This window comes from Drosophila virilis, chromosome 4 (genome assembly GCF_030788295.1).
Source record: "Drosophila virilis strain 15010-1051.87 chromosome 4, Dvir_AGI_RSII-ME, whole genome shotgun sequence".
In the NCBI taxonomy this organism is placed as follows: Eukaryota; Metazoa; Arthropoda; class Insecta; order Diptera; family Drosophilidae; genus Drosophila; species Drosophila virilis.
The window spans coordinates 19,768,102-19,788,670 of NC_091546.1; the positions used below are offsets into that span (position 1 = coordinate 19,768,102).

Sequence of the window (20,569 nt, forward strand, 5' to 3'; positions counted from 1 at the left end):
TTATTGTATATACCTGTTTATTTTTATTCTTGATCAGTATCAACAACCGTATCGTTATAGTCATGTCCCTCTGCTTCTTGTAATATTTGGTCGAAAATTAAGTTCTTGTATGAAAATATATATTGTATTTGTGCAAAATCCAAATGTATGTAACAGGCAAAATAGGCGAGTCTGTCTGTCTGTCCGTCTGTCTGTCTGTCTGTCTGTCTGTCTGTCTGTCTGTCTGTCTGTCTGTCTGTCTGTCTGTCTGTCTGTCCGTCTGTATGAACGCAAGGATCTCAGAACCTATAAGAATAGAGACTTGAAATTTTAGATAATCGATAACATACTCCGTTTCCAAGCAATCGATAAAAATCGATCTCGACATCCTGTTTTTTGGGCAATTTTGGTAAATAATAAGAGCTAGAGTCACCAAACTTGACATATAGCTTCTAAAATAAAATATATTTATGCATTTGATGTTGGCAGAAGAGGGTTCAGGGTATCCCCTAGTCGGTAGCTCCCGACTGAACCTCTTACGTATTTAAAATATCTTCAAACAAACTTGTCTTTTACGTTCTTTGTAATGCGCCTCACATATGTACACAATCTTATCAACATTCAGCCACTATATCATGTACCTCTGCAGTAAAGATCGTTCACAAATTCTGCACTGTTTGTACTATTCTAACATAACTGCAAATCCGTGTCAAATCGGTTGACTATATCAGATGAATCCTTTTAGAAGCAATTGGTCAAAGTCGAAAACATTTTTCACAAAGCTGACCCCGAAGAGTATTTAAACTACGGCTTATCGAAAAGGTTATTAAACATTCATACAAAAGTAGTTGAAAACTTCTTGTTTATTATACTTTAATCAAGCAATTTTTTTTAAACATAATTGAATTAATTAAATTAATTATGTTCTTTGAAGAGAGTTAAACTTGGAACTTGGCATTTTTAAGCTCGACCTTAACATGTTTGGTCTTGGTTTATTTCTGGCTTGTGTTTGTTAACATTGACAAATCTACTTTAATTTATTTAATGCATATGCATTTGTTGATACTAACAAAAAGCAGCCTAATCAGCGCGTGTTACGGACAAAATGACTGTGCACAACATTTAGACAATGGAATCGGGTGTAAAACCTTCGCCCAACAACAGCTTTCAAATTTGATTAAATGTATGCATGCAGGTTAGCTTTAGTTTTCGGATCTTTTGTTAACAACTCGCGCCCAAAAGTTGTTCCAGTTAAATGCAATAATTTAAACTCAGAGAAACTTCAAAGTATTATTAGTTTTTTATTGAATTTATTTGGGCGGAGATTTGAAGTATTTTATTTTTGAATATTGATTTTTAGATATTGTGTTATTTTTTTTCTCACCTTGCAGAGTATCTCTATATAATTTATATAAGTATAAACAGATTGGTTTCAAGTTAAGTTCTTGTATGGAAAAGTTTTTTGTTGCCCGAGATATCCAGATACAGCACAGCAATTATGAGCTTCCCCTCCTATCAATACAAAATATAAAGGCTCATATAGAAACAATCGATCAGAAAAGGAGATTTTGCTTAGAAATGTGTTTTAATCTTCTTTTATACTCTTCTAGAGAGTATTATAGTTTTGTCATGAACAAAACGAGACATCTCCGACCCCGTAAAGTATATATATTCTAGATCAGCATTAACAGCCATGTCCATCTGTTTTTGTTCCGGACAGTTCAAATATCGGAACCGGCCGGATCTAAACACTATATATATAGCTGCCATAGGAACGATCAGTCGAAATGTAGGTTCTGTTTTCTCTTTTCAAATATATCTTTCTTCACTATATTCACATATCTGTAAAAGGAAAAAGTCTATAATTTATTTGATTTTATTTCCAAAACTAATAATTAATTTGACAAACTAAATACTTGAATATATTCGAATTATTATTAAGCATTAATTTGTTTATGCATTGACAGTAGGCAAATGCAACAAAATTATAATTAACGTGGGAATAACATAACGAAAAATATACCAAAGGGTAATTGGAATTTAATGAGACATGTGGAAGACTTTAATTGAGGGACGTGCGAATGTCTCGCCAAATTTTGGTTTTAATACCATTTCCAGCTCGTTTTGACAGGCGATTCGTTGACATTAATTTTGTGAACAAGTTTCGTTTTTATTTATTTTTTTATTATATTACTTTTGATTGTCCTCATTTGCGCGAAAGATTTGCATAACATGGTGGGGATTTTGTGGACACTCGAATTTTACGATCGTGGAAATCACGCAACGACCGAAGCGAATCGCGAATGGGAAAAAGAGAAAGAGAGAGTATTTGGTTATTTAATTTTATATATTATTTAATTTTATTTATTAGCTTAAAATCTCAACAGAAACTTTGCATAATAATAACAACAAATGATCAACAACAAGGAGACGGAGGCCACTTGTTAATTTAACAAATGGCGCTCCTTAGATGAGGAGATGCTGAATGGTGGATGCGCTTAGAAACGGAAACGTTTGGCTGGCACATTGTACTCGTAGCCGTTGGATTCGCCGCCTGGGGCGGAGTAGACTGGAGCTGGTGCTGGGGCGGAGTAGACCGGTGCGGGAGCAGGGGCTGAATAGCTGGGTGCGGGTGCGGAGTAAACGGGCGCGGGTGCTGGAGCGGGAATGTCGTGCACGGGGGGCAGGTACTCAGGTGCGGGATAAGAGGGAGCTGGAGCGCTGTATTCGGGTGCGGGAGCTGAGTAGACAGGAGCTGGAGCAGGTGCCGAGTAGACTGGAGCGGGCGCCGGAGCATGAATGTCCTGTACAGGTGGCAGGTACTCGGGAGCAGGCTGAACTGGAGCAGGAGCGCTGTATTCAGGTGCCGGAGCCGAGAAGACTGGAGCTGGAGCAGGAGCAGAGTAAGCTGGAGCAGGTGGCAGATACTCGGGTGCAGGCTGAACTGGAGCTGGAGCACTGTATTCGGGAGCTGGAGCCGAGTAGACTGGAGCTGGAGCTGGTGCCGAGTAGACTGGAGCGGGTGCGGGAGCCGGAAAATCTTGCACAGGTGGCAGATACTCAGGTGCAGGTGCGGGCGCCGAGTACGATGGGCCCGGAGGTGGCGCCGAGTACGATGGACCCGGAGCTGGCGCCGAGTATGATGGACCCGGAGCTGGCGCCGAGTAAGAAGCGCCCGCTGACGAACGGATGTCAATGTCAAACGACTGACTTGGCCTCTCGTACGAGTAGCCATTGTTACCGCCCAGATTCAGGTGCGAGACATCGGCCGCCACCGCGGCAATGGCGCACACAGCCAAAACGAAGAATTTCTGCAAAGCACGATCAAAAGCAATTAAAAAAACTATTTAAAATCCGTGGACGCGTGCGATTAGTGTGTGTGACTAGTTAATTGGCGGGCCAATGTTAAAGGCAAACTAGATTTAAGGTCAGCCTCAAGCATTTTGATGGATGTGTGCGTGTGTGGAAATTGTGCACTTGTTGTTGTTGTGCTCACCATTGTTGTTGTTGTTGTTGTTGTTGCTACGCTTGTAAAGCTTGCTGGATTTTAGCTTTTCGACGCTTTTGACCAAAAGACCAGACGCTGAATGATGGCCAGCAGCAGATGCGCCCGCGTTTATATACCCCAAAACTTACCACATACACGCCGCATCTACACTCGAAGAAAAGGGTTTAATACGGTTAAATGGTAAAGACTTCGTCTACTTCGTCTGTTGCCCAAGTGAGCGCGCGCGCAGATCGAAATCTCCCGCTCTCTCCCCCTCACTCTTTCTCACTCACTCGTTTGGCGTCTCTGTCGCAGCATCAGCTGCTGGGCTCGCCCAATGCGTGGCCAGCTCTGGGTTTTGCAATGTCAATAGGGCGTCGCGCCAGTGTTGCCAACTGCCGAATAGCTGAATGCCATGTTATAAAAATAATAAACAAATATCTGCAAATAGCTGAATTAGCCTTCTGTGCACAAGTTGGCAATAAACAAAGCAGCCAGCAAAAAAAAAAAAACAACTCAATTCATTTACAATACAAAACCGATGGCTTTTAAAAAAAAACCGACTTCAGCTAGAAATCAGCGGAAAGCGCCACAGCTACAGCGGAAAACAGGCCAACGCATTTGCATATATTAATGAAGCCAAAAATATAGCTTTATCCGTTTAGAAGACAAAACAGTTGGCTTAAAAATAAACAAAACAAATTTTAGCTAGAAATCAGCTGAAAGCGCCACAGCTACAGCGGAAAACACGCCAACTCATTTGCATATGTTATTAATCAAACGGCAAACTGAGACCCTCTAGATCTAATAATCAGGCTCAAATAGCAGTAAGAGCAAATGTCAAAGTTTATTAGCCCATTTCATGCATTTATGCATTAAGTATGACTAAATGTTTATTGGACGCTAATTTGTTTGCTACGAGACCCCGGTGCTAATGGCAGCTCAGCTGCACGCCTGGCTTGTCCAGCTCAAGGATAAACCATGCCAGGCAGCACAGACGCATGATTAAATTCAATTTGACTCGGGCTATAATAGTAGACAACATTGTTGCCAGTGTTGTGTTGTGTTGTGTTTTAATTGTTATTTTAGTTATTTACAAGCTGAATTCGTGTGCCTTTGCGAATATTCAGTGGCGGCCACTTTTACCCAATCGTTGCATTAGTTGGCGTTTTTATTTCTCTTTTCTTTTCTCTTCAACACCTTTTGCTTTACTTGGCGTCTGGTTTTTAGAGGAGCATGTGTATTGTATTGTTCGGTCGACCTTCGTTCGGCCGACAAAACCTGATTAATTTGTTTGTATTTATGGTAAAATGCATATTGGTTAATGCTTAATACATGCAATTCGGATGGCATGTTTCACTTGAAACAAAATCAAATCAAGCGACGCACGCACACACACACACACACACACACACACACGCACACACACATTTGCATAGCCTACTTTAAAGCCCTAATCTGTTGACCTGGCCAGCGGCCATGCATGAGGGGCGTCTGTTTGAAAACCGTTTTAAACACGAAACTCTTTAAAACGTCACATGAACAAACAAAATAAAAAATCAAACAAATAAAATCAGCGAGATTCGCCAAAAAAAAAACGCACGTCTCCGAATTGGCTGGCAATTTCGGCTATTTTTGGCTCGTCTAATTAATCAATTATTGCCATAGGAAAATTATCTGCGAAACCTACAATTTTTGAGATAGGCCTTAACGATATACACTTTGTGCCGGCCAATATAACAGGTTTTCAAAGATTTCGTATATTTAATCTATGCCAAGAATTATCATTTAAATATGACAAATTGTATGGCTTTATCAGTGAGCATAGTTTCATTTAACATATGCTTACACAATATATATACGCATATATAGTCATTTTTATGACTCAAAAGCAGCGGCAACATAAAAGTCAATTAATGGATTTTACTACCATTAATTAGTAAATATTATTATCCAAATGTGCTTCGAACTGGGTGCGTCTACAAAACTTAATAAATCTGGTTCGTTGCTTAGTTATTAAGCTTTTTAATTTTCAAAATGAAAAAGCTGCGCGCTTCACACAAACGTCTTTGCGACGCTTTGCAGCACTGAATAATTATTTGGGACATTTTATTTGTGGTCACATTGATTACCATTTCTTGCGAGCTGTTGAATAGTGTTGGGAAATTGTTAACTGCACTTTTTTATTATTCTGAAAATGTTTTGATGCAGTTTATTTATGGTCACACTGATCGAAAGTGAGTGCGTGTGCAACTCGGCTATAATAGCCGTTGCATAGTGTTGGAAAATGATTAATTTAAATCGTTTAAATTTTGAATTTGATTTGTTTTTTTTTTTAATTTAAACGTTTCAATTTTATTATAAGCATTAAAAAAAGCTCTCACCTTAAATTTGATTTATATTATGCATTTTTCAAATATCTTAACTTATATACTTCTAAGTATCTTTGAAGTACACATTTTAAAAAATTAATTCATGGGAAATATATATTTTCAAGACTTCCTGCACAACGACTTGAAGTTTTAAAAATGTCTACTATTCATATAGGAACTACATGAAATTGAAGTTCGATGTTCATGAGATTTAACTCATATTTTAGTTTAGCTGTTTTGTTTGTCATTGAAAATACCAGTCTAGAAGTAAACATATAAATATGGATTCTACAAATACAATTTTGCCTGAAAATAATTCGAAGTAAATGGTTAAACCATGAAGCAGAGCATCTCGGAGTGCAAGTAATATATTAATATATAAGTGTAGGTAAAAATCATTTATAATGCGTGTAGTCCAAGAAAGCTAAATGAAGGATGCCCAAAGGAAAAATAAAATTGTACGCTGAAATTTCCGTATTTCATTAATTTCTTGAGTCTTCCAATGCAGAACTAGTGGGTTTAAATAAAACCAGGCGTAACAGCCATTGTTATTCGCACAGAAATTGTTTGTAATTTTTTAATAATACGACTTTACGGACGTAGTCTGTTCTCTGTAAGTCCATGTACATGTGGCAAGGGAATTAACTGAACGAGCACAGCACTGCACGGCTGCAATTCTCAATCTTCATAGTCATCCAGCTCTTCAGGCGAAAACAGGCCAGTTGTGTCCAGAAAATGTGCCAAATACTTGGCTATCATGCTGCCAACAAACATGCCAGGCAAGATGGTTAATCCAATGGTTAATAAATAGTACCTTTGGCGTTTTGGATTCTTTAGTAATCTAGGCGATTTATAACCTTTTCGTGATCTGGACATTTCCCGTTAATTTGTATTTGTATGGACTATCTACATTTAGAACAGCCGAAGAAGAGTCACATTTTCTGAATTTTTAAATTTTGACTGTATTTTTGTTATTTACTGGGCCTTATTACAATTCCAAATTGAACGAACACAAATGTCAAAACTTTCTCTATACATATAAGTTGTTCAAGCCACACGCACTGCGGCCAAGAACTCATTGCGCATGCGTGTACCTCGAACCAGCTTTATATGGCACTTCCGTTCTGTTCTGCAATATTTGCCGACGGTTCGACTCAACCGGCTAATTGTCCAAGTGTCACTTGTCTTTGTCAATGGCGGAGCTCTCTCCATTCCAAGGCTATGGCCTAATGCGTTTTGTCTGTAACAAAAATATACATTTGACCTGTGCTAGCGGCTATTTAGCGATGCGTAAAAGGGTTTGTCACTTGCCCAACTGGGTCACTCAAACATAGCTTCTGTGTAATGTATCTAAATTACCATTAATTGAATTCTAGCTAATATAATATATTATACAAATAGCTATTTGCAAATGAGGGTTCAGAGTAGCACGAAAATATTACAATTTTTTTACTTGATGTTTACATATTGTAGATAATAACTTGGTCCGGGCAAGGCCGGGTAATGCTTACTGTTTATATAGGATACCAAATGCCAACCTAAGTTCTCTTTTTTATTTACAGCTCCAGCTGCTTAGATATTAAAAACAAGGCATTTTTTTAACATCGCTCTACTATGCGATTATCATAAATTCAAGTCGACTTGCAGGTTCTTCTGGCTTTAAAGTTTTAAAGCTTTTTAAATCAATCAGCTTTCTTAATGATATTTTGTTTTAAAATATCTAAAACTATACTATAACTTCGTTTTATCGTATACAAATATTATCATTTTAAACCACTTAAGATAAAGTCAACTGGATAGGTCATCAAGCATAATTTTGTATACCCTGCCCTAATTTCAATTACCTCATAATATATATACGTTAATTTCATTCCTGTTGCATCATTATCTTGTCTCGTTAGTGCTTCACATTCATTAAGGAATAACCCATTTCGGGATCCCAAGTAACAAGAGCAGGGAATCCTTTACAATTAATGTGGCGACCCTTATAAATCTCTTATATTTTGTTGAGTAAGCACTTTAGTGCGATTTCCTGTTGCAACCTCTTTCGGTTCTGTTTGCTTGCACTTTAATGGCACAGCGCGTTGGGCAAGTCTTTGGCTGTGTTCAATTGCCACAATAAAGGAGGCAACAAATACGCTGGATTAGTAGATACCGCTTCCGTTTGCCATTTCGCACGTACAGGATTCTCACACACAGTTTATGGCTCAGGCCCAAGTCCTGGCCCAGACAGCTAAATATTTGAAAACAGTTGCCCACCAAATACGAAAAAAAAAAACCCAACATAAAAGGCACATGTGTACGCACGGCAAGGTAATTAGTAAGATTTTCCAATGAACTAGCAGCTAATCTCGCTGCCTGGGCTAAGCTCACGCAGTGACCAGGGCTATAAAAGTGTGTTCAACTGTCGCCGCTTTTCATGTTAAAAATGGCTAAAATACTGAATTAGCTTTTTGTCAGAGAAATGCCCAAAACAGCTGCGAATGTCAACTGTGTGCGGCTGTAGAACATTGAAAACAGCCAAGTCTAGCTAGAAAATAGCTGTATTGGCAGCACTGATCAGTCAACATTTGCTGAATTCGCCGCAAGTTTCATTGGACCTCACGAAGCCGCACTTTTCAACACAATTCAACGGCGTTGCGGCTTACCGGCTGCTGATAGCCGCACAAAGCTTTCAGTTTGTTTTCGACTGCAGCGCGTTGTGGACGTTGAGGCTGACACGAGAGCTTGTCAAGTGTGTATGTGCTTCTCTCTCACTCTGTGTGTGTGTGTGTGTGTGTTAGTGTGCGTGAAAGCCGTTAAGAAGTCTAGCACTGAGTAAGCCAGGCAACAAGAGCTGCCACAGACAAGACTTAGATAGAAGAAGAAGCAGAAAAAGAATAATAAAATCTGTAAAACGGGCACGTCGCGCTATTTTATTTTCATCTCTTCATCGTACTTTTCTACCTATCCATGTATTGGCTGCTCTGCGGCTCTCTACCTTCTTTCGGCCTGCGCTTTGCCTTTTCTGCTGCCGTGTCTTGTGGTCTGCCTATGCGCGTGTGTGTGTGCGTGCGTATATATGTATGTGTGTGTGTGTGTGTGCGTGTGTTGCGGTGTGGACTGAAACTTCAGGTGCAGTCGCATTGAATTTCTTGAACAAGTTTTAGTCAGAGTTTGGCCTTCGTGTGGCATGGTACAGTAAACGGATTGGCTCTGTCGCAGAGTCTTCGAACAGGGCCCTAAAATAATAAGTGCCAGTGATTGTGCATGTGTGTGTGCGTGTGCATGTGTCTGTGTGTGTGTGTAGAAGCGGCTCAAACTGGATTTTTGTACAATTGTTTATGCAGTGCGTGCAGTTGTGTTTGTGTCACAGGATTTGTGTATAACGTTTTTTATTCGCCAAGAAACGCGCGTGCGCGAATGCAAAAAAAAAGCCCCCCCAAAGCCAACAATCAATTTTAGGCGCAATTGCGCTGAACTCCAACTTAAAATATTTCGATATGGCTAAAGTTTATTAAACAGGAACTGCTAAAAAAAATATGATGTGCAAAAAAGTGCTAAGCTAAACGCTCTGATAGTTTTTTATCTATAAAAAAAAAAAAACAAAAAAATAATAATAAAACAAATTTATAAAAAAAAAATATAAAATGCAATGGAATGTAACAAATTTGTTTTTGAAATCTAAGAAATTTGAGTTTTAATAAAACAAAGTACAAAGTAATTAAATCTATTAAATTTTAAATTAAAAATATAACCAAAAAAAACATATTAAACTGGAAGCTGGCTCGAGATTAATGTTTATTTATTTGTTATATATAAATATAAGAGCACGCTGTCTTTATTTCCATTTAAATAATTTCTGTCATCAGCAGGCTTTGCTTGCGACTCGAGTATTGAAAATTGAAGCTTTGACTTGTTGAGAATTACAAGCGTCAAGCAATGCATATAATTGCAACTATTCTCTTGTGTGAGGTTTAAAGCTTACGTTTTGGGATTTGTTCTAAATAAGTTTCTCTTCAATGTCCGGAAAATGCATAAAGTGCACTATTGTTAATGTATAAAAAGGCTTTTGGCTGGCTGATATCGCTTTTGTGGCTACATCAATCTTCAATCTAGCTGTTCATAGCCATTGGTCTTTGTTCGCGTTTATCCATGCAAGTTAGCTGAACTTAGGCTAGACAGCTAACCGCTTGCTCGGTTCTTCTTGTACCACTCCATTAACTTGTCTGTGCCTTTTGCACTTTACTTTTTACTGACATTAGAATTCGTGCAAGTACAACTCGTACTTCAGACCAACTTCGCATGCCAGCTGCGCATTTACGCTCCCATTAACCAGGTAGAAATTACAAATACACACACACGTACGGGAAACGGGGAAATAACAACAACAACAACAAATGGGCAACAAGTGCTTTGCGCAATGACCAAAGAAATTGAGGTAAAGAAGTGAAAAAAAAAATAAAATTGAAACAGTAGCTCGCATAAAAAAAATACTTAAAAACGCTGCAAAATTGCAGTTTGTGGTTACAGCTGTTGCATAGACGATACCCTACTAAAAGGGGTTTAAAACAAATTTTAAAATTAGCAAACAAGAGCAAAAAGTATTTCCATAAGGGTTGCAAGTTTTTGTTGAGCAAGTTTGTGGCTTAAGTCTTTTGTTTCAAAAACTCTTGGACAAAGCTGAAACCCTCATAGAAATGGCCAAACAGAGCTGGAAATGTGTCCACGAGGGTGTGAGTTTTTGTAGAGGAAGTTTGAAGCTTAAGTCTTTGCGAGTTTTTATTGAGCAAGTTTGTGTCTTAAGTCTTTTGTTCGAGCAACTCCTAAGCCAAGCTAAAACCATCGTAGAAATGGCCAAACATGAGCAAGAAGAATATTCATAAGGGTTGTACGTTTTTTTTTCATTTGTAAGTTTGTGTCTTAAGTCTTTTGTTTGAACAATTGAGAAAAGCAGAAAATCTCTTGTAAAAAAGACCAAACAGGAGCTAGAAATGTGTCCATGAGAGTTTTTATTAAGCAAGTTTGTGGCCTAAGTCTTTTGTGTGAACAACTCCTGAGCAAAGCAGAAAATCTCATTTTGACTCTAAAACCAATATCACTTTGAATTAACATAAATACTTTTCTTGGATTTCTTTTACAAATGTGTGTTCCCATTGCCAGCTAAACGCATTTAGAAACGTGCTTAGCCTTCTCAAGCAGCTCGGGAGCTGTGGAGAACTCTGTCGCTGTGCATGCATAATTAATAAGCCCCTAGACATTAAAATATTAAAGAACACTGCATAAACATGTTCGCCTTATAAATTGTATTCTTGTGTCGCGTTTCTATCTGTTATTTTTTTTTTGTATACTTTGTAATGTCTTTAAACTGAAATCAACTCATCTTAACTTAATTCAATCTCTCTATAGTGCAACAGCGTTTGGCCTTGCGCATTAAAAACTAAATTTTATAATAAATAAAAAAAAGTTAACTTAAAGTTGCCATAAATATCGAAAGAGGAAACAACAATAAACAAACAAAAAAAAAACAGATACTCAGTTGTAAAGAGACTGTGTTGCATACGAAACGGGAAACTTCAAGGATAACCAGCTGACATGCCACATAAATTGGATTATTAAAAGGCGAATCGCGATATATAAACGAACCAATACATATTGTGTATATAGGCTTTCATATATAAAAGGTGAGTTGCATCTTATATATATATTTAATGGGGAATAAGAGTGTACATAAATTAAGATAAGTAATTTATTAATTTCGATTTATTAGGGTTTCTCTTAGCTTTGTTCCAGATATAAATTATGTAGAGCTTTAAACGAGATTGAATACAATCTGAATTTGTATATATAGTCGAAGTCTTTACTCATTTCCATAATATCGATAGATATCAGTTTTAAGACTTGACTCTTGTAACTTGATAATTATAAAACCATTTTCCAAGTATGGCATATTAATTTCTAAATGTGCTGCTAGAAAACTTCTATAAAAATATTATGAATTTTAAAAAGACACAAAAAGCACATTAAAAATAAAATATTTGTGTTTATTTTATTGTGATAGATGTATAAATTCTTGCCATCGCCTGCTTAAGTTTAGATGTTAATGTACATTTTTGGCATATTATTGATACAACCAGCCCATGAGAACAGCTTTTGTGGCCTTTGATTGGTTAGCTTAACTCTTGGCTGACATCATGCAAGAAACTCGAGTAAAGTTTTGTTGCTGCTGTATCAAAAAACACACTTAATGGCACACCTTTCGGTCTATACGCAGATGTACTCATTGCGCAAAAATGCGATTATTTATAATCGATTGACGATAGACAATGGATACGTTTACAAATGGCACGCTTTCATTTTGCCAAGCGACTGGCAATCAAATCTGATTGTGCATTAAGTGGCGTTTCGATTGTGTTTAAGTAATTGATTGATCGATACGATTGGGTCAGAAAGAGAGGTCCATATGACTATAGCTAGGCAGCAGCCAGATGCCAAGAGCTGGCCGTATAAGTAGCACAACAGCAATCAGCATGAAAGAACAATTTCTTCTTACTTTCTATAAAACAGAAAAACAAAAGCTGCCGACTGTCTGCCGCGGCCGGCTTGTAAGTGCGTCAGTCAGTTTGGCCGTTTGTCAGTTCGTCAGTTTGTCGGTCTCGCATTCGTTTGTCACATTTATTCAATAAAGGCCAAGTCAACTTCCAAGTGGAGAGTCAAAAAGCGAGAGCGCTGCGGCACAAAGAGTTAACCTCAATTCTTCGAGACGCACTCGCCGCGTGTTGTTGCTTAACACCAACAACAACAACAACAACAGCAACAAAAACAATAACATAAAACTGTGTAGTCTTGTTGTTATTGTTTATTTTTGTAGGTTTAGAAAATTTCATTAACTGGAAGTGAAATGCAGAACAAATGACGTGTTAGCTGCCACCAACAACACCCGCGCTCCCTGCCTCCGCCGATCTATGTAAACAGAAAATCATTTTTGGCAAGCATTTTTATTTGCTAAGTTCATATATTTATGTATTTGACGCAGGCAAATAAACTCGTTTCGCTTGCCATGATTTCTTTAGTACAACGTCTTATGGATTTTATGGGGATGAGTTCTGCTTAATAATTTAGTTAGATGAAATTTTTGTGCGGCCAAAAGAAACCTGTGTAACTTGTTTTAGCGCGTGTTTTACGTTCTGCGGTTTCAATGATTAGTCATAATTTGTCTATTGGCATGCGAATGAAACGGAAGTTGAGAAATGCTGACTGGCGACAAGTGTGATATCCAGAGATAGCCGATAATATCTATAAAAGGGTTTGCTCTGCTTAGCTGACTAAGGATCAATGCCTAGCCCACAGCGTAAGAAGTGAGAAGCTGAAATAGTCTTAAAGTGGGGAAAAGGTTGATTTTATAAGCTTGCATGACTTTGGCTTTGAGCGTCGGACTAGTTATTGTGAGGTTGCCGATTCAAATTCAGCAGCAATATTTAATTTTGTTGTTTTATTAAAATGTATGCGTCAGACTAGCTGTTAAGAGGTTGCTGGTTCAAATTCAAGAGCATTTTTAAGTAATTTTTTCAATTTAATTTCCTTTTAATTTTTTCAATTCAATGTTCGCTTGAATCCATTCAAAGACTGCTTTGTACGTCCAATGTTCCAATAATCTAATCCACATTCTTTCGTCTTAACTTTTTCCCAGAATTTCAATCTAATCCAAAATAATTTAAAAAAAAATACAGCATAGAAGAAGTCAACATTAAAATGCCCTGATATAAGCCGGGCATTATTTGTTCTCTCTATAAATAGCAGCTGACGCCTAGACGGCGGCCGATCGACCCTAAAAGAAATCAAATTCAATTCACAAATCCCCCGTCATCCGCAGGTAATGAAATAGTAGCACACAATGGAAAATACCTTGACGATTTGTTTACCTGCTTTAAGGTGCAAGAAGTCATTTTAAAGGAAGATGAAACAAGACACATTTTGATTGTTATTGAAGGAGAAAACTCTTAGCCGATAAATAAGCCGCTCGGTGGCTCGAAAATTTGACAAACAGCGCACAATACATCAAGTGTCAGTTAGGCTACAGAATAGAGGCACGCAAATGGGGCGTGGCCCGCTGACTCAGGCAACAACAAGATCTATTCAGTTGATTAGAGCTGGCATGCCAGGTCGAATCTTTAGATCCTCTGTCGGCCAGGTTCGTGTCTTAAGTCTTTAGTTTTAAAGAAAAACATGCAAGCTGTATATTATGCCTAAGCAGCAACTCATGTGTGTAGCAATCAGTAACTAATTATAGGTTGCCAATTATTTGGATTTCAATCGGAAAACATTTTCTAATCAACAACTTTAGCTTAACTTCCGCCTGCGTTGACAGTGAAAGTGCTTAAAGTTTTCAAGCCTCTATTCTAAAAGCGAATTAATGGCGCCCTTAAGTGACTTTTGTGCGAGTGAAACACACAAATAATAATAAAAAAAGGCGCTTAATCATCTTGAAAAACAGTTGACAATACTCTACACGAGTAAGTTTCGTAAGTTTTCCGAGCCGCATCTCTCTGCTGCGGTGGACGCTTTCACGGCGCCGCCGTCGTCGATTAGTTACAATTGACACGAAAAATTTTTCTCTTTCTTTATTATTTTTTTTTTAATATTAGTTTTTAATTGTGAGAATTGTGCGCTACGTGCACATAATGCCACAAGAAAGTGGATCTGTGGAGCGTCCGGCCAAAACGTTTTGGCGCCGTCATTGTCGACAATTGTTAAAAAGTGATTAAGCGTGCTGTGATATGATACTTGCCGAGCATAGTAAAAGTATTTCTTTTGTTTAAATATTTAAAAAGTTTATATATATCAAATATATATATAATAATATATGTACAGCAAGTGGCAGCAAATGGACAAGTACTTGTTAAATATATCAACTTATTAGAAGAACATAATTTATATATTTATATTCCTTTAAAAATCTTATTGTTTGTTTTATTTTATTATGGATTTTTATTGGATTTAGCAGTTTTATATCCATATATTACTGGATTTATTTGCTAGATTCTATGTACATACTTTGTTGAGATATTGAGGCTTACTTCTGTTGTTCATAGTGCATCAATCTATTTTTAGACAGTTGCGATTGCTCTTTATCTTATTTATTATCAAATTTATTTAATATATTTTTTTATTATATTATTATATATTTATGATATATTATATTTATTATTCATTATTGTTTTGGCTAGTAAAATGTTGAAGTGATTCTGCTAACTTTACAATAAAAATTTTGCTTTCGCAGTTTTACAACTCGAATATCTTCAAGCTTCTGCTCTCCCTCTCTCTTTGGATACACAGCTAGCATACAAAAGACTTAGGCGAGCAACTTATGCATTCCTCAAACAACGCTCACTTTCAGCTTACAGCCGAAATTTCAAGCAAATACCTTGGCAAAAAAGCTATAAAATTCACATGACTGCTTCACACCACACACAAACACAGCCACACACACACACTCACACACGCACACCCAGTTAGAGACACACTCCCTCAGCGCTCAGCGCTGACTCTTGACTTGTCTGCCTGCATATTTATTTCCAACTTGGCTTTAACCTGTTTGCGTTGTGTGGCTTTCTGCTGCATTCTGGCGCCCATTTTCGAGTTTGGAGTATCTGCTGCGTTGCTGCTTCTTGAATTTCAAAAAGTCACTAAAAACTGTTACCGATTCCAATGTCTGCGCTGTGACCGTGTGCGCGGCTTGATCATGATAGCCACTTTTTTATGCCTTTGCAGGGGGTATTATAAATTTGTCAAGGAAATGTGCATAATGTATATATAGTATATATATATATATACAACTCATGATCAGTATCAACAAGCGAGTGGATAAAGCCAAACTAGTCTCACAGCTACAGAGAATACATAGGTTGGCACTGCCAAGATGTACTAAATCATTGAGCACATTGAGGGAAAATTAAGTTTTTTTTATGAAAAACTGATAGATTTTAAGAAATTTTTATTCTTTTCACTGTGCCCTCTATATATGAGCTAAGTCTTATCCACATCAGACCTATCATATAGATAAAACGAAAATGATTTGTTGTTAACAACATAAATATTTTCTATTTAAATAATATTAATGTTTTGGAAACTTATCAATTACGAGTTTCATTATTCTTATTTTACATATTTGTAAAACTGCAAAGCACATCTGAGAAGGGTATTAAATCTTCGGCGTGTCGCTCTTTAATGAGTATTGTTGTGTTTAGCTGCATGATATCACGGCTGCGTTTGCCTCGTTGACTTCACTCGCCACCAGGTGCGGGTGCGGGTGTGTGCGTGTGAGTGTGTGTGCGTGCGATTTTGTGTGCGTGTGTGGATGTGTGTGGGTTGTTGTGTGTCTGCATAGGTGCAGCCCATTGCATATTTAGCATTTTTAAGTTCGCTTTTGCCAGGCTTTTGTTGCTTTGTTGATTTGCTTCTTTGGTATATTTATATTTCTTTTTTTTTTGGTGATGAGCAAGTTTTTCACTTCACTTTTCATTGCAAAGCAAAACTCTTTCTTGTCTATTTACAACTTAAACATTAATTGCACCAGCCCCCGCTCTTCAGACAACGCCCCGTTCCGTTTCGTCCCGTCCCGCCAGACGCCTTCGTTGTCGCCTTAATGCGGTGGCTGCGATTGCATTGTGAAAGCGTTCGGACAGTAGAAATCATTTGACCATTTGTGTGTGCCACTGGTGTGTGTGAGTATGTGTTTGTGTGTACTCTGCTCAGCTTTCGTCAGCTTGCACATGAAAACAAACATTGTTTTTCATAGCTAAACATAGTCGTAGTTAGTTGCTGTAGCAGCTGCTGGCGGCGCGACGCGTCGGTGGCAAGTTACACACGGAGTGAAAAGTGAATTGAAGCTGGTAAACACTTTAGCTGAAGCTCTATTTGGCTTACCAGAAATAAGCAATCGTCTCTCTTGAAGATTTATCAATGAAATCGACTTGGATGAAAGTTAAAAAATGTATATATATATATATATATATATATGTACAAATAAATAAAGCCAATCATTAAGGTAATTTATATTGCCAGGCAATTAACCCCTAGTCGAACCCTTGTCGGTAATTACCAGCCCACACTGACCACAAATTGTATGCACACACACACCGCAACCTTCACAGCTCATTAGACCCTTCAAGTAGCGCTCTCTCAATAAGTAAAGCAAAGTCTGAGGCTTTGGCCACATTATTTGTGGCGGCAACCCAAATACCAAGCATCCAAAATGCTGCATGCCACAAAAAAAAAGTCGAAACTAGTTCAATGGGGCTGCCCAGCTGGTTTTCTTTGTAAGCTGTAAGCTATTGGCAGGCTGGCCAATGCCCGGCTGGCAGGCAGCCTGGCCAAGAGCTATTCGAAGCGATGCTGCTGCTACCTGCGAGCCGAAATTAAACACACAAATTTGTGCTAAGGCAAAAGATCAATAACACACACAAATACACAAGAGCTTAAGTCTAAAGTCGCTAACAGAAATGAAATCGCGCTGAGATCAGCAACAACACGAAGAAATTTACATAAAAATCTGGTTTGTCGATTGTAGAACCTTTGCTCGAAACAGTTCGATTTGTTGCGCTGCAGCCATTCAGTCTGCCAAGAGCGGATCGAATAACGGATCCAAAGCGGATATAAAAAATACCTATGGATTAATCGCAAATAAAAGTGAGACTGAGGCGTGTGCTCTGTGCTTACTTTACGAATAATAGCATAAAGACATCAGGCTGCAAATCGAACAATTCGTTTTTCGGTTCCGTTTCTGAGCCGTGTTTCGATATTTATGAAACCAGGCTCTAAATATTAATTAGAATTTTATTTTGCCTGCTCATATGGCTACGTTGTTTTATGTACAAGCCTTGAGCCCGACTTCTCGGAGCTTAAGCCCCAAACTAAAACATGTTATAAAATGAGTTGTCTTTTCGATAGACCATTTATTCGACCTGTTTCTCTAAACGATTTCGTGCTCACCTGCTCCTTTCTATAATTGAACCCGCCCGACAAACCCAATTTGTGAAATGCGCGCTGTCATACAACCAATTGACCTTCAAGCGACTCCGATTTACAAAGTTGCTGTAAGATTATAAAAAATCAAAGCTAAAACCAATAAAGTTTCGATCATTAGTTGGGCGGGCAAAAGCACACGCTGACCGAAACGAGTTTGCCACAAATCTCGAGCTGTGTGGCCGATATTAGCTGACCAAGCGGCAGGCAAGTGCTGCTGTGAGTGAAAGTTCAGTTTGCAGTTTGAATGAAAAACTGGTAGATACACACACGCGGCGTTTTTCCAATGTGAAATGGAAAACTAAATGCAGTCCATAAATGGCAAGCCGGCAGCTGGCTTGGCAGTCAGTGGAGAAAAAAATGTTCAAAAAATTATTTACCAGTTGACTTTTACCATTTGCCACGGCTGCAGCCATAGCCATAGCCATGGACTTCTGTATGCCAACCAGCCGAGCTGCATTTAGTCATCGTCAACCTTTTTGCTGGCTGCGCTTAAATGTCGAAGGTGTCATCAATAATTTTACCTGTAAACCCACAACCGGTTTGGCTACAGCCTCTCTGCGACTGCTGCTGCTCTTTTGATTCATTTGTGCTGTTGAATTTTCATTTCGATCGCTTTGCATATGCTTGAAAATTTGAATTTTGATTGACGCTCCATGAGTCTCAACGTTTTCCTCGACACGGCGCATTGCGAAACAGCTTTGCAGACATGTTTGCTAAAAAGGTTTTATTCGGCTGGCATTGCCTCACTCAAAGTCTTTTTGTTCTGCCTTGATGATGGTCTATTGCTATTGTTGTTGCTGTTGCTGCATGTTCTGCAGCCACAAGTTGTGGGTAGTTTGAGTTTCTTTTTGCGTTGAAGCTGTCAAGTTCGTTGCGTAAGTCTTTTGTTCTTTAAGCAGCAAAGAAGTGTTCGCATCAAGGATATTAATAATATTTTATTAAATCTCTCTGATTTTGGTCTAACCTTCATCTGAAACGAATTTTATGCAAAAGCAAGATATTGATTTAAATTGTTAGCTGAACCACCAAACATTTTTTTTTTGTTTATAAAACTATTTAATATATGTTGCGATCGAATCACCTGTCGCAATGCATTGTGATAAGCATCTATTTAATACTATCTTTCATTCGCTTGTTGTTCAAAACGTTTTAATAAATAGCTTTAAATAGGTGTCTTGCACACTGATTACGAACAAGCAACCACTAATATTGTATAATTTTAATTTAAATTTCCCATAGCGTCAATTTTCATGTAAATTTTGCTGAACATTGCCAAATCAATTGGCGCATAATCAACTTTATAGATACATAATCAAAGCTATGGCAAAAGGCTGTACGCCAAAGCCAAACTGTACAAGCCTTTCACTCTCGCCCGGCGCTTTATTAACATGCTAAATACGTATTAGCTTATCGATTATTTATTAGTATGCATACGACAGCTGCTATTTGCATATTGCATATTGCAGTTGGTGAGGCGCCTTTTAAAAATGCACATTGAGTCAGAGATTGGATGATGCGATGTGCTGTCAGAAATTTGAGATTTTTACCACTATCCAGACAATATTTTGGCCATAGTATTGCCCGTTGGCATAGTTCGTGCTTTGTATTCGATTCATGTTTACGGGTTGCGCTCATTAGCTTTGATTATATAAGCAAGATATTTCTGGCGGGGTGTTGACTTCTAACTGACGTCTAATTGTATGGCCACAGGGCAGGCGAAAAGTCACAAGAGTTTGCGGAACATGATCAAGTAATTCAATTAGTCATCGAATTGGTATTAAATGAGCGGAAACTACAGTTAAGCACAGTTAGCGATGTTTGCCGTTTCGCTTTAGGTGCTGAGAATGGAATTTAGCTTAATAGAATTTATAAAATGAATTGAGAATTTAGTGATTATTTCAGTTTTGATTAAAATAAGCTTCTATCAACACATGATACCACTTTAAAGAAAAAAACTTAGTTACTGTGACTTTGACTCATCAGCACAAATTGATGTCAGCGTTGAAAAAACATTCATTTAATATACAATACTCAGCTTAGCTAATGACTATGCACTTTTTTGTGGCCATGCCCGATCGGCCCACGCCCCCAAATTGACACTGTCTAAGCCTTCATTCAGCCGCTAAGTAAATACACATGTCTTTTATAAACAAACTGTTGCCGCGGTCTGCACTTATTGGCGCCTTGCCGCAAACTAAACAATGGCACCCATCACCCACACACACACACACACATACACACACACACAAGCACGCAAATATTTGTGCTGTACAGCAAAATAAATAACACACAACAAAGACAACAGCAACAACAGCAGCTGCAGCCAGTTTGCTGGCTACTAATGTTTGGCAGCAAGTTGTTTTCTGGGCCAAACCGCATAGCCAGCTAATTGCAGCAACAACATTGGCAACAGTTGCCGGCTGCTGGCTCACAAAAATGTGGTTTGGGTGGCTACACAGCTGCACCGCAGCGAAATAGGATTTAAAATGATTTTTGTATGCCCTGAACTTAAAGTTGAACGGGGCATGCTGGCACTTTTGTTCCGCCATTTCATGCTCTCATAAATAATAAAATATATTAGAGTTTAGAATTTGACTGACAGAAGATTAGGATAGGCTCTTAACATTATGTTGATAAAAGGTAATGGGGTGTGCTGTCACTTTGGAATTTCTTTCAATTAAGTATTTGATTGTAAGAAGAATATAAGCATAAATTGTCATTCCCT

General features: G+C 38.1%; 2 protein-coding genes across 4 annotated transcripts in view; one reads left to right on the forward strand and one right to left on the reverse strand.

Moving 5' to 3' along the window:
• Window positions 1-2,312: 2,312 nt before the first annotated feature.
• On the reverse strand, window positions 2,313-3,588 carry LOC6627604 (uncharacterized). Its single transcript, XM_032437920.2, has 2 exons — window positions 3,476-3,588; window positions 2,313-3,290 (listed from the first exon to the last, which is right to left on the reverse strand). The coding sequence occupies exons 1-2, from the start codon at window positions 3,476-3,478 to the stop codon at window positions 2,478-2,480; spliced, it is 816 nt and encodes a 271-aa protein (XP_032293811.1). The 5' UTR covers window positions 3,479-3,588; the 3' UTR covers window positions 2,313-2,477.
• A 4,922-nt stretch (window positions 3,589-8,510) lies between these two features.
• Window positions 8,511-20,569, forward strand: part of uif (sushi, von Willebrand factor type A, EGF and pentraxin domain-containing protein uif) — a 37,432-nt gene continuing 25,373 nt past the window's right edge. For 2 of the 3 annotated variants that reach the window (XM_015172541.3, XM_032437611.2), the window contains exons 1-2: window positions 8,511-8,576; window positions 11,227-11,501. The gene's annotated coding sequence lies outside the window, so the exon portion shown is untranslated. Of the gene's footprint in view, window positions 8,577-8,975; window positions 9,014-11,226; window positions 11,502-20,569 lie in introns of those variants that run through there. The other variant, XM_032437610.2, reaches the window with a different exon arrangement.